The sequence below is a fragment of the Gymnogyps californianus genome, chromosome 3, assembly GCF_018139145.2.
Source record: "Gymnogyps californianus isolate 813 chromosome 3, ASM1813914v2, whole genome shotgun sequence".
NCBI lineage: Eukaryota > Metazoa > Chordata > Aves > Accipitriformes > Cathartidae > Gymnogyps > Gymnogyps californianus.
The window spans coordinates 18,553,241-18,566,463 of NC_059473.1; the positions used below are offsets into that span (position 1 = coordinate 18,553,241).

The 13,223-nt window shown below is 50.1% G+C and overlaps 1 protein-coding gene across 1 annotated transcript; it reads left to right on the top strand.

Moving 5' to 3' along the window:
• The first annotated feature begins 2,442 nt into the window (after nt 1-2,442).
• LBH (LBH regulator of WNT signaling pathway) lies at nt 2,443-12,886 on the top strand. Its single transcript, XM_050894152.1, has 3 exons — nt 2,443-2,635; nt 3,472-3,574; nt 12,378-12,886. The coding sequence occupies exons 1-3, from the start codon at nt 2,610-2,612 to the stop codon at nt 12,573-12,575; spliced, it is 327 nt and encodes a 108-aa protein (XP_050750109.1). The 5' UTR covers nt 2,443-2,609; the 3' UTR covers nt 12,576-12,886.
• The last annotated feature ends 337 nt before the right edge of the window (nt 12,887-13,223 follow it).

Below are 13,223 nucleotides of genomic sequence, written 5' to 3' on the forward strand. Positions count from 1 at the left end.
AGGACATGGGTGAAGAGCTGATCTGAGCTGCTTTTTCTCAGCGGTGGCTGCGGGAGCTGTGGAGGGTGGACAGAGGGGAGGGCGAGCCCCAGTCCTGTCCCTAGGTCTCCTTTGCAGGCTCAGGTGTATCAAGAATTAGGTATTTAAAGGAACATGCTTCCCAAGGAGGGGGAAACTTTGGACCTCAAGCCCTGCCGAGTGTGGGAGGGCATTTAGAGAGACAACTCGGTGTGCCTGGTGCAAGAGGGACTCGGGGGTACATGTGGGGTTTTCGTTGGCTTTTATTTTGTATGGACAAGACCAGGAAATCCATAACAAGTATGTGTATGTCTGAGGGAAACAGGCAGGCTTGCTTCTGATGAAACATCCCAGGGAACTGAGCTATGGCCCCATCTTGCGTCCCGTTTCAGCTGGACTCAGTGGGAGACGCGGGCACTCAGGGCAGCCTGTAAAGTTAATTTTAAGAGACCTCATAATATGGATTGACATTGCCTGAAGCAGCACCCTGCCTCTCTCCTTCTCCCGGAGTGGTCTTCCAGGCCCTGCACATACCATCAGGCACCGACTTAGGCTGTTCAGCTTCAAAAAAGTCTTTTAAAAGTCAAGCCTTTGTCTTCTTTTAGGGCAGAAATTAGCAAAGCTAGTAAGGACAAGCACGTGTGTCCTGGGGTACGCAGCATGGAGAGGGGGTCCTGGTGGCCAGGCCAGCGAAACGGAGGGGAGCTGTTTCCCCAGTGCTTTGGAGACTTGCTTGTTTTCTTACTCCTCTCCCCGGCTCCAAACTTTGTTGTCAGGAGGCTTGGTGGGGGCAAGGGGCCTGTGTGCACCAAGTCTGCCCTGCTGCTGCCCTCCCATTAAGGCCGCAGAAGGTTACCGGTAAGGTTACCGGTAGCCCTTCGCAGCGTGCTCACCCGCACCCATCCGAATTTCCACGCATCTGCAGGGGCTAGATCAGCTCCTTGTGATTCATTTTAATCTGGCACAAAGGAGCAGCTTGCTGAAGCCTAATGTAAAACACCCACACATGCCCCCATTATATAATATGAATTTAAGAAGATTAAATTATCCGGTCTGAGGAAACACATGCACGTATGTATGTACACATCTATATACAGTCTGGGGGTTGGCTGAGTGGAGCTGAAGGCAAAGCTTCCCTTCAGACACACCGAACTTGCACTTGTTAGCACTTAAACACTGGGGCAAACAATGTGTACATGCCTGTGCATAGACACATATATGAAGTGCTGCAGCAGCTGTATGCTCTGCATTTGAAGGTGCAGCGCAGTAACTGCAAGTTTGTAGTTGTGTGCTTGGTTATCCACTTTGGTGGCAAAGTGTGAGTGGCAGCATGGAGCAACAGGCGGAACAAACCCAGTCCCTGCACTAAGCCAGCGTATGGCAAGGTACCGCTCACTCGGTGAGAACAGAGAGGGGAGAGCAGTCCCCAAAACCATCGAGCATCTCTCAGCAGCCTTGGTGGGCCTGGCCCACCCCGTGACCAAGAGCAGTGCCCAGCGGGCATCCGCCTTGGGGCATAGCCCGTTCCTTAGGAGGCTGCATGAACACCATCAGCGGATCGATGCACACAGTCAGGACTTGAGCTGGGTTTGGGGGTGCCCAGGCCTTTCGCCCAAAGATGCGTTTTGCCTTCCAGCAGTTTCATGTCAGGAGGGGAAGGCAGGAAATGTCCTTCACCTATAGCTGCCCACGGTGCCCGGGGAAGCAAATGGATTTGCGTCCTTCTCCTCCTGCGCCTTCCCGTTACTGATTCACATTGTTTTGCTAAATATAGCTCGGCCTCGTGAAGCTTTTCACTCTGCTTTTACTCCAGCTAGAGGTGCTGGGCACCGAAGGTGCTCAGCGGAGCAGGGCTGGCCGGCCACTGCCACTTCTCTGCGCCATGAACGTGTGCCGGAGCCCTCCCCGGCTGCAGCAGCGGGCCGGCTCACGCTCCGGCTCAGCCTCCCGCCTGCCCCAGGCCTCCCCCCCGCCATCACCACCATGAAGGGGGTTTCGCCTCCCGCAGACGAAACCCAGCCCCGGCCCGGGGGATGCTCGGTGCATCCCCCGCGCCGGCCGGCAGCCAGCGGCGGTTCTGGGGGGGCCGCACGCCACCTCGGCCCCCGCAGCCAGGGTAAAAAGTAATGAACCCCTCCTCTCCGCAGCGGGAACAGCGGGAGCAGCCGGGCCGGGCCGAGCCGGGCCGGGCCCGCCACCGCCTCCCGCTCGCGAGACGGGGCGAGCGCGGGGACACGCACGTCCCGTCCCGTCCCCCCCCCGCCAAGGCGGCGCGCGCCCAAGCCATTCATGAAAATGTTGACGTCAAGCGGGGGGGCGGGGACGCGGGTCGGGCCCCGCCCCCCGGGGCCATTTAAGGCGGCGCGGCCGCGGTGGCGGGGCTCAGACGGGAGGCGGCGGTGGTGGTAGCAGCAGCGGCGGGGTCGGGCGGTCCCGGGCAGCGCAGTTACCGCAGCACCGCGCCGTCACCGTCCCGCAGCGTCCGCCGGTGCCGCTCTGCTCGCGGGGCAGCGCCGTGCGCCTGGGTGCCCCTCCCGCCACCCCCCCCCTCCCCACCCCCGAGGGCGCGGGGCAGCCTCCGCCGGGACTTCATGTCTGTGCTGTGTCCCCTGCCCTGGTGAGTGGGCGCTTCCCGCGTGGGGGCGGGGGAGGGATCGCGGCCCGCGGGAGGGAGGGAGGGGGCTCTACCCCAGCAGGCTGTGGCCGTGGGGGGCTTGAAGCGGAGCCCCCGCGTGTCTGCCGGGGCTTCAGCCGCCCTCCCGCCGCGGCGGCGTGTGCCCCGGGAGTAGGCGATGCAGCGGGGCGGCGTGGAGCCCCGGGACGTGGTTTTCCGAAAGCGGGTGAGAAGAGGCCGGTGGCGGCGGTGCACACGCCGGGCGGTGCGAGGCGGGCGATAGCGGGATGAGCCGCAACAGAGGAGCTGCGAACTGTGGGAATTCACTTTCTCGAGCTGGAAATGCCATTAAGGCTGTAAAAGCAGAGCTGGAATTGGCGCCGTGCGCTCCGCTGGTGTGGAAGTCCCTGAGGTTGTAAAATAAGTCAGCAGGAGCTAAAGCACACCAGCTTAAAAAAAAAAAAAAAGAAAAAAGCAACAAAAAAAACCCCAGCGCTTGCACTTATGTGCTGTGTTGTTTTACTTTTCCCCCCTTAGGGGGCAGAGCTGGAGGAAGTGGAGTTAAGCGTGAACTGCTGCTGTTCGAGCCTCCCGAGGTGTTCTTGAGCTGTGCTCTTGGGGAGAAAGTCAGGGAGTTGCTCCCAGGGGCAGGGGATGTAGCGCCAGTTTACGAGGTACTGAGCTTTTTCCACCCCCTTCCAAGGGAGGGCAGGAAGGAAGGGACCAGAAATAGACTGCCGACAGCCTCTTCTGCTTGCTTTTCTTTCCGATGCTACTTAAATCTTGCCCAGCCCTCCTGGAGCCCCTCAGATCATTTGAATGCTGTCTTTTGTTTCTAGCCCTGATTATCTGAGATCAGCTGAAATGACTGAAGTGATGATGAACACCCCAGCTATGGATGAGATTGGGCTAAGCCCCCGCAAGGACGGCCTGTCATATCAGGTAAGTACTTTTCTGGCTGCTTAGGCAGTAATCCCCTATGGAATTGCCTGGGCTGGACTGCAAACTCGGTCTAATGTACCTTTCCATAGCCTGACCTAATAGCAGGTCTTGCTGTAGTGAGAACTAGTCAACAGACTGGAATGCTTGCTTGGCAAGAGCCGGTTGTCTAAAATATCACTCAGTATCAGACTGGATTGGCAAAGGACTCTGTTGTTTCTGAAGTGATTGAGCCCCCACTCATTCAGCATTCATGGGGGCTCAGTGGGAGATGGGGAGATTGGTTGAAGACAGGTTCGTACCACTCACTGGGCTGAGAGGACTCTTGAGATATCTTTGTAACACAGCATACAAATGATCTGCCTAGAGCAGGAGGGAGTTGTTTATTTGGCACTTATATTTTTTGATCTATTTCTTGGTTTTCCTGACTGATGGGCCCATTTGAGAGGGTTAACAGTCTTCTATAAGATACAGCGAGGCCAGAGGCAGCCTAAAAAAGCCTTGAAACGTCACTGGAGGTATCAATACCTGAAGGCATGAGCTGCATTCATTCTGAAAGTTCTGAACAATGTAATTAGTTATTAACCTCTAGATTGATGACGGGGGTGAAGAGGTGGTCTTAGAAACCAGCTTGAGCCTTAATCCTTTAGTCTCAATATCCCTTTCATTTCCTAGCTTATAGTTAATCAAAGGGCAAGTTGTGCATCTTAGCTTACCAGATCCAGGCTTTCCTACTCTTCCAGGAGACTTGTTGATGAGATATAACACAGGCGCCGAGTGCATGCGGATGACTTGCATCTGGTCTGTGCACCGGGTGACTTACCGGCAGATCCCGATGCAGGGTTCTTCCTTTGCAGATGTTACACAACCTGCACACAGGCAGTTGCTTTAAGTTGCATTTAAATGAGGTGTGCTGTTGTATGCTTGCATATTTACATCTGAAAAATGAGCTACAAGGCAGTAACAGTGCACTGAAGCATGAAATCAACTGAACTTTGGGCCATGGCTGAGGCCTCCAGCAGAAGCCAAAGCCATGGGGAGGAAAAGGGGATGCATTGCTTTTTTGGTCAGCATTCTGGATCTGAATAGTGCAAGTTGTTTGGTTTATTGCCTGTGTGTGGAAATAGCTGTGCTGTGCTTCAGTGGTTGAGTTAGTGGAAAGCACATGGCCTCTCTTTCCTCCCTCTATAGAGGGAGTGTACAGCAATGAGAGTGGCTGTTAAACCTGAAGCAATCAAACTAGCCTGCATGGGATGTTCAGTTGTCTTTATGGGTCACCATGTGAAGAGGCTTAACCCAGTCAGGTCAAATGCCTCTACCCAAATTTTCTAGTGAGAGGCAGAATCTAGGTGCCCTCCTTGTTCTAACGATTGCTTCAGTGAGGTTTTTCCCCAAGTGCTAATGACTTTGATAAGTCTGCTTGGGCCAACTGGGGAACGGGCCTGTTCAGTTTTGAGTGGATCATCTGAACATGAAGGTGTGTGAGTCATAAATGCTGATGACTCGTATCTGTGCAGTGCTTTTGCATCCTGGATCTTTTCTCTGTAGTGGTCTAGTCATAGATGACTTTTTCAAATGCCTGCAAGAGCTGGGAACTGCCTGCCAGTACTTCACCTTGATGTAAGCCAAACTGATGGCAGCAAGGGCTGAGGTGTTGAAATGGAAGATCCTGATGTGGCACTAGTGGTGTGTGGGCTGTGTATGAGGTCTGCCTCTAAATCAGGTTAGTGTAAAGAGGATTGGGGAGCAGGCTCCAGCCTTCCTCCTCTGGCTGCTAGGCTGAGAATGTCACAGTGTAAATCAAGGTAAGTAAGTTGAAAGCATCCTTAAAGGGTTGAAAACTCAAGTTAGAACAGCAAGGACAAATCTGATGTAAATTGCACCATGAACTTTGTTCTACCTCAGACTTTGGCACTTTGTGCTTCATCTTGCTGATGGAGAGAGTACATGGTACATGGAAGATTGTATGCTAGTCTGAGGGCTGTAGTGCAAGAACTTAAAACCAGACAGGGCTAATGGAGCATGACTGCTCTTACACTGAGGCTTATTGTTCTATGCTGCAACATCTTCCTCCACTCATCTGCAGATTCCGGCACTCACGATGCGAGTGTAGCAGCCCTTGGCTGGCTACAAGAGGGGAAAAAAAGTGGAGCCAGAACTGAGAGAGGCAAGCTTTTAGTTTCAAAAGTTTCTCTTGTTCTAGTAGTAGAACTTGGATTTATTTTACTGCAGAGATGACCTCAAACCAAGGTTCAAAATGTCCCCCTTCAGGCTGTGTAGAGCAGAGACTTCCTGGAAGTTGGTCCATGGGATGCTAGTTGTGAGCCTGGGGGCTGCTTCTGCCACCATATGCAGACATGAAACTGTCTGGACCAGAGGAGATGGTACAGCAGCTTTGCTGGAACTGTAAAGCACATCAGTACGTGCTGCAGACAGTCTTGTCCTACCAACAGTACTGTTTCAAAGTATTTTTCCCTTTACTTGGAAGTAAACTGAGGAAACAAACTCATACCCCGAGTATAAACTTCAGCAATCTGATTCCTCTGTCCTGTGGAGTTCACTGAACTTCAGGGCTCCTGTCTTGGTCTTGCTGGTTACGGAGGAGACTTGGATTGTTGACTTTTTCCTTCTGTCTCCTCCACTCCTTTGTCTCTGCTCATGCTCTGGAGTGTCTGTCTGTCTAGACATCAGCTGAAGGTGTGCACCCCCCTGCTGAAGCTTCCTGGCCTTTGGTGGGCTGGCCATCACTGCTCTTTAAGCAATGATGTGAAAACTCAGACTGCAGAATTCATATCGGTGATAACTGAGTTGCCTGTGTAGGCTTAGTAATTTGTACAGTTTCACTTGCAAAATGTGCTTTCTCAGTGTAGAAATGCCTTTTTCCAGTTAATACACAAAATGCTTGTAGGCTAATGTGCTAATTTCAAAACCTTTCTATGTAAAGCAGCTTTTATTACTGTATTTGCGATGTAAAGCTGCTCTCTGAGCCCCCTGAAGATGGTTCTGCCAACAGATTTAAAGGGCCTGAGCAGAAGTGAATGGTGAAATCAGGGCATGAGTCTCAGAAGAGGGTGGCATAGACAAAACAGAAGATGCAGCTGAAGAGATGATGTCATGCTGGGTCTTGTGCCTGCAGTGAAGAGCTATTTCTGGATCTTTAATAGATGTCCCATAATTCCCATGGGACTTACTAAACAAAAAACTCGTTGAAATGCAGCTGATGGCTCAAGATGCCCCTGCCACAAACAGATGTGCCTATGGAGGGCTTCATGCGCTTCCTGCCTGGCAATCTCCGGTGAGCCGGGCCTTTTTCACTGCAAGTCAGAGCTAATGTGCTGTTTGCTATTTTCCAGCCCTTAGATATACCTGTTTCTCTGAAAAGTCTCATCAGCACTCTGCCAGCTTGTCCTCTGATGCCATCTCACAGCAGCACAAACAATGCTACTGAAACTGAATTAATCATTTCGTGGAGCTGTTATCAAAACAGTGCCTTGACCTGAACCCTTCCTTGCTTCTTGGAAGTGGAGCAGGGTCTGAGCACAACTGAAAACACTTTGATGCCCAAAGTGTTTATTTTGAGCAAATGCTGTGTCCTGAGTTAGGCGTGCTATTTTGCTGCAGACCGGCTGTCTGGCAGGCTCGCTGGTCCTGTGGGACCTTAGGCTCCCTTTTAGGAGATTGGCCTGCGGAGGCTGAGCTTGCCTCATGCCACCAGCTGGGGTTTGGTTGTCATGGGGAACTTGAGCTCTTTAAGTCATGATCGCATCATGTTAGGATCTGTCTAGGTTAATCACAGCCACAGCTAGCTGTGAATAGTGTCAGACTGACTGAGTCTAGGTAAATAGGCTTAACGCTCCATCCAGTGTCTATGGCAAAAGCTTGGGTCCTCTGTCTTGTTGGGGAAACCATTTTTGGTGAATACAACACCTCTTCACCAGCACCAGTGAAGCACTGACTTTCTCATGGAGCTGTGGTGCTCGGTGCTGAGGGGTTTGAGCTGCATCTGCTGCATCCCCCCAGCTAAACTGGGGGACCAGCAAGTTACTGACCCAGGGGCTGATGGCAAAGGGTGGAGATTGAGCTTCCTCTGTAATTGTCCTGTTTGCTTGTACTGAGCTTCATGTCTGTGCAGCCTTGATTTGTGCAGGGGAAGTCCTGTATTAGAGCTGGTGCTTGCTGCTGCAGAAGGTCTTGAGACTGGGCTGCAAAATGGTGGTGATAGCAAGTGAGTTTAGGATAACTGGTTCACATAGCATGTGCGATGCATGGTTACTAGACAAGATTAGTAGGCTGAGTCAATGTGTATTCCAGGGTCTGGGACCTTAAATGAAGGCAGAAGCAGGATATGGGATAAACAGAGCCAAAACTAATCATGTTAGCAGCTATGCTATGCAAAAAAAGTGTTCCACTGAAATGCAAACTGAAGACAGCAGCTAATCGGAACATCTCAGTGCATGTTTTTTCCTCCCTACTTGATGCCTTGTTACTCGGATGGAAAGTTGTTATGATGTATGAAGTTTCCCTGCCACTGTCCCCCAAGACAGGGCAATCTGTCCATGACTGGGGAGTTGTCATAGTTCATAAACCTGAGTCACAGGCTGCTGGGTGCATAGTAGATGGAACTCGGTTTCAAGTCGTGGCCACTGTGTGAGTAAATGTATGTATTAGCACCGCTTCTTATAGCTGGAAAATTCCTCCAAAGAGGACACGAGATATGATTTAAATATTTCCTGAAATGAGCTTGCCATGCTTCTCAATGGCAATAAAGTTTTATTTTAAGAACTTAAATGCTGATTTGCGATTTGGAATATTGGCTTGATACTGCTGAAGAGGCACAAAACTTAGCTTTTTAGTACTGGGAGGATGTGTGATGTGTACATCAGGGGTGTATCCTGTACCTGAAGTCGTATGCCTCTCAGTACAGACTTTTCAGTTTTGTATAGTATTACCACAATGAAGCAAAGCTTTCCCCCAAAACAGTAACTTAATTTGGAAAGATCTCATTGCCTTAGTCTCCCTGTAATATAATTGAAATAGTTTTCAGCCCCATGGGAGGGGAGACAAGCATTTTAACTATGGGTGTTGGTATGGAGTACACATGTGGAAGTTGTTTTGAATTTACAAGTGTCACTTGGATTATGGTAGTGCTGAGCTAATCCTCTTAATTGTCTGACATCTCTCCTGCTTTTGGTGTTTCTTCATCCCTGTGAATGCTGAGGGAGGGTATGAGCCTCCCCAGGGCAACGAAAACTTTCCATTCTTGTTGCCAAGACTTCATTCAAGGATAGTAGAGCTAGATCATCTGAAACGGAGGCAAACATGATCTTTCTAAAATCAGTTCAAGCTTTCGTTTCAAGTTCTGCTTTTCACTGCCCTTTCCAGCTGCAAGGCAAGAGTTCGGTCAATTTGTATGTGATCTGGATCAGTCCATGAGGAGAGCAGTTCCCAAAACATAAGCTGGAGAGGGCTGTGAAAACCAGTCTTGCTGCTAGTGAGAAGCTGTGAGTAGTGTAAGAAGCAATACACATGTCCTCTGTGGGCTCTAAAGGTGTTGGATGTGTCTCTCCATGGGCCAGGAGCTGGGGCTTAGCTACAGAAGGGGGGGCTCTGCGGAAGCAGTTGCAGCCCCTCATGCTGTATCATGCAAGTGAGGGGAGGAAGATACCTTTGAATTGCTGCTAAATTTGCTTTTAGGTAGCCTTCGCAACCAGTTGGTGGTTGTCACATGTCCCCCATGAAGAGACCAGATCAGCCAGAAGCAGGCATCTGCTTCAGCTGGGTGCAAGGTGGCTCCCTCTGATAAATGAGAGGAAGAAGTTAACGCATTGCTGCTGTGCTCTTTGGGTGGTGAGGAGATGCAAAGTCTTCCTCCCACGTACCTGAGCTGGGTAATGTGAGCAGAAAGGCTTGTAGGTAGGTTTTGCTAGGCAGGCTGTCCTGGCTGCTGTGCAAAAGGGTGCAGAGCTCGCAGGTCAGAGCTGAGCTGCTGCATTCCCAGTGGGGACCTTGCTGCAAGTTTTAGAGTTGTTTTTTTCTTCCCATTGTCTAAATCTGGAGTGGGACCAGATTAGGCATACAGGACCAACAAATGCAACATGGCACTACTGGCGTGGGACAGCAGAAAGCTGGTGCTTCTTTATCTTTTTTTATAAAGAGTCTGGCAATGCAGCTTATTTTGGAGTGAGAGGGGAGGCTGGTTGGGGTAACTTTTCCACTCAGCTTCCCCAGATGTGCAAACAGTCTTAAATCTGAAACCCTTTTTCCTTTGGTCCCTGTGCTTGGCCTGCTGTGTTGCCCTGCTTGTCACATGTGAGGAAATCTGCCTTTGTGTATTTTTTCCATTCACTGTCCATGCCCCTTGAAAGTGCAGTTGCAACATCTCACTTCATGCTGCCTCGACGATTAAAAAGCATGACTTAGTGGAAAAAATCCTGACCTTCTTGGGTTCGGCCTGTCCTGCAGCTGTTTGAGATAAGATTGTGCTAGGCTTTTTTTAATAAAAAAGCTGCACACCACATTTCAGGGATATTTGTTTGTAAGGAAATGACTGCTACTTAGTTTCTGGAAAAAAATCTGGCAGGCTATTTTCAAAGAAATTGCTCCAATTTGACCTAATGTGCTTAAAATGATAGCAGCCAAAGGTTAGTTTAATTATTATACTGCTATTTTTCTTGCACAGGAGGCTATTTTCATGACATTATCAGCTTATGTAACCTCCTGAACCACACTTCTTTTTCCATTGCAACCTTCTAAACCATGTAATGTCAAGGGTATTTTTTTCCTATCCAGAGTTTAGATAAGAGTTGATGCTTAAGAGCCACCAACTGTACTTCCAGTAATGCACCATGTGTCTGAAACTGCCTTTGTTTGGCCAAGCAGAAGCCACAAAGCTCCAAGAAACAGTTACTGTCTCACTTGCACTGGGAGTGACTAATAGCAAGTAGCTCATACTGCAATGTCCATGTTAACGTGGCCGTGTTCAAAGACCTCGCTCGCTCTTGCGCACTTGAAATACATACGGATGGTGGGTGCCATAGTGGGAGCTGGGCTCCTGCACCCCTGTCCTCAGGACCAGATGGATGTGTGCAAACAGCCCCTGTGTTGTGCGTTACCTTCAGTTACCTTGCCTGACTTTGCATTAAGTAGCAACCCGATGGCTTTCTCAGGTTGGTAACCTGGTTGCCACAAAGCTTTGGATGCGAGGGAGAAATGTGGCTGAACAGCAGAAGACTGAATATTGACAAGGTGGTAATGGTGTAGTTAATAGTGGCTAGGCTGAAGAACAAATTGATAGGATGTTGTTCCACTTTGGGGTTTGGGCCAGGGCTTCCCAAGGTGGTGGGTACCTGTATGATTGGCATGAGGAGAATGATGCTTCATCGTTAAAGCTCAAGGCTCCTGAATGGGGAGCCTGCTTTTGTAACTGGAACCACAGAGATCAAAGCAGATCAGATCTTGCTCTCAAACTGAGGCACACACAAGCAGTGTGCCTGTCTGAGGCTGGCAGTGCTGTTCTGTGCAAGGATGCTCTTATGACTCACTTGAATGCAAATGATGTTCAAAGAAAAGTACAGTGCCTGACTCTTCACCCCATCTACAACCTTGAGGGGAAAATGCATTTTGTCATTATCTTCTTTGGGATGTTTAAAAGCAACCATAATGTGAAATGGGCACTCCGATAAAATTGTTTGAAATAAACAGGTGGTAATTGTTTAATCTTCTGGTTACCAGCCAGGGGATCTGATGTGGCAACTGGTTCTTGTCACCCGGCAATTCTCTTCTGGATGAGCTGGGGTTTGGAGCTGTTCCTCTAGTAGGGCATCCCTATAAGTAACAACAACTTTTTCTGTTCACATTGCAACGTAGTCGTGCAAAGCTCCTGCTAGCACTGCAGTGGCAGTTTTTCCTGCACCCATGTCTTTGCCTCAGTTCCCAGTAGGATCAAAGTGTGCATCCCAGTGGCATGGCCAGCGAGTATGGGCCCTGGTGCTGCTGCAGTGCATGAGCTTGTGCATCCACATGGCAAGCTGTGGGTGGGAGGGAAGGGGTAAGGTACTGCTCTGTGCACCTTGGGGGGCTGCAGGTAAAGGGGGTCCTCATATTCCTTGCATGAGGAATACGATGCATAATTGCTGGCTATGCTACAGGTACCTCCTGCCCGAAGAAATATGGTCCAGTCTCCAACCCTTCCATAAAATGAGTGTCCTGCTGAGTTTCACTGCTGATGTATGGTAGCTGTAGCATGCAGAACACTACCAAAATCATCTCTAAAATGCAGCTGAACTTCTCTTTCAGTCTGGTGCTGTGGCCCTGGAGTGATACCAGATGCCGGCCCTTGCTGCAAGGGTCTGGACTGCTCTAGCACTGGGTTGCCACATGCCTCCTCTCCCTTCTAGCAGCACAGCCTGGAGCACAAGCCTGTTCTCGTGTGCAGCTTGACCAGCAGCAGGAAATGAGATCTCAGATTCTCTGATCGAGATAGCTCAGTGTGCAAACTCATGAGCATTAATGCAAAAGCAGTGGTAGTGGGGGTGAGGCATTTGGATAAATATCCAAAAGGGCAGATGTGTATTTGCTGAGTGCTATCCAAGCAAGCGTGTGCTTTGGAAGCCTCTTGGGCCGTGCTCATTTCCAATACTCAGAGATTAGAGAAGCTTATTTACAAGTTCGAGAGTCTTCCCATCACTCAGTGGTTTACTCTGTGTCCAGACTAGTCTGCCCTGAAGACTCAAGTGTCTTGAGTTGGGTTTTGGCTAAGACTGCTTGAATGCAGCCCCTCTCACAAACTGTTTCTTGGCTCTTTCAGATCTTCCCCGACCCCTCAGACTTTGACCGTTACTGTAAGCTTAAGGACCGCCTGCCCTCAATCGTGGTGGAGCCAACAGAGGGTGATGTGGAGAGCGGTGAGCTGAGATGGCCACCTGAAGAGTTCCTTGTGCAGGAGGAGGAGGAAGAGGAGGAAGAAAACTGTGAAGATGCAAAGAAGGACAACAAGGAGCAATAAATGGCATCTGAGGAAAGGCAAGGGACTGCACCCTTCTGAAGGAAGAGCCACACTTCTTTTGAAAGTCTTTTTAAAAAAAAAGACAAGTTCAATTTTGCACCTGCGAGATCTTAGTTTTCTTGTATTCTCTGTATCGAGAACTGAAGCCCTCAGTGTCACCAGACCTCCTGAGGAAGGAAGGAAGTAACGCAGAGAAATGTTTGCTGTTCTCGAGATCATTATCTGTATTTTTCCGAGGCGGAGGCAGCAGTGAAATTCCAAGCACATGGCAGAGGATGACCACACGAGGACTGCTGGAGGGGGGAGCTCGGGGAGGGGGAGGAAAGTCGGAGGCAGCAGTGTTCAGCCGGGAGCTGCCTCCAGCTAAAAGTGTGAGAACAGAGCTGTAATCTCTCAGATTTGCCTTTCTTACAGCTTCCATTTTGTGTGTCGGGGGGTGGAAGGGTGTCTGTAGCAAAGCATGGCTAAATGCTCTACTGACAAGGGGTCTGTAGCTCTCCCCGGTTTGGCACCTCCTAGAGTAACATGAGTGTCCGTAGGAGTAGTTGGGTTTCTTGCTCTTGCTGTTGAGCCTGTTTTCCAGCCTCTTTTCCCAAAGCTGTTTTCTCCCCCTCTGTTTGCCTTTAGACTCTTCAATGCTGAACAGCT

Bases quoted from the DNA above. Each gene is read 5' to 3' on its own strand.
- LBH (XM_050894152.1), top strand. From the start codon at position 2,610: ATGTCTGTGCTGTGTCCCCTGCCCTG. The intron at 2,636-3,471 runs GTGAGTGGGCGC...TTTTGTTTCTAG, and splicing joins GTGCTGTGTCCCCTGCCCTG to CCCTGATTATCTGAGATCAG. The intron at 3,575-12,377 runs GTAAGTACTTTT...TGGCTCTTTCAG, and splicing joins AGGACGGCCTGTCATATCAG to ATCTTCCCCGACCCCTCAGA.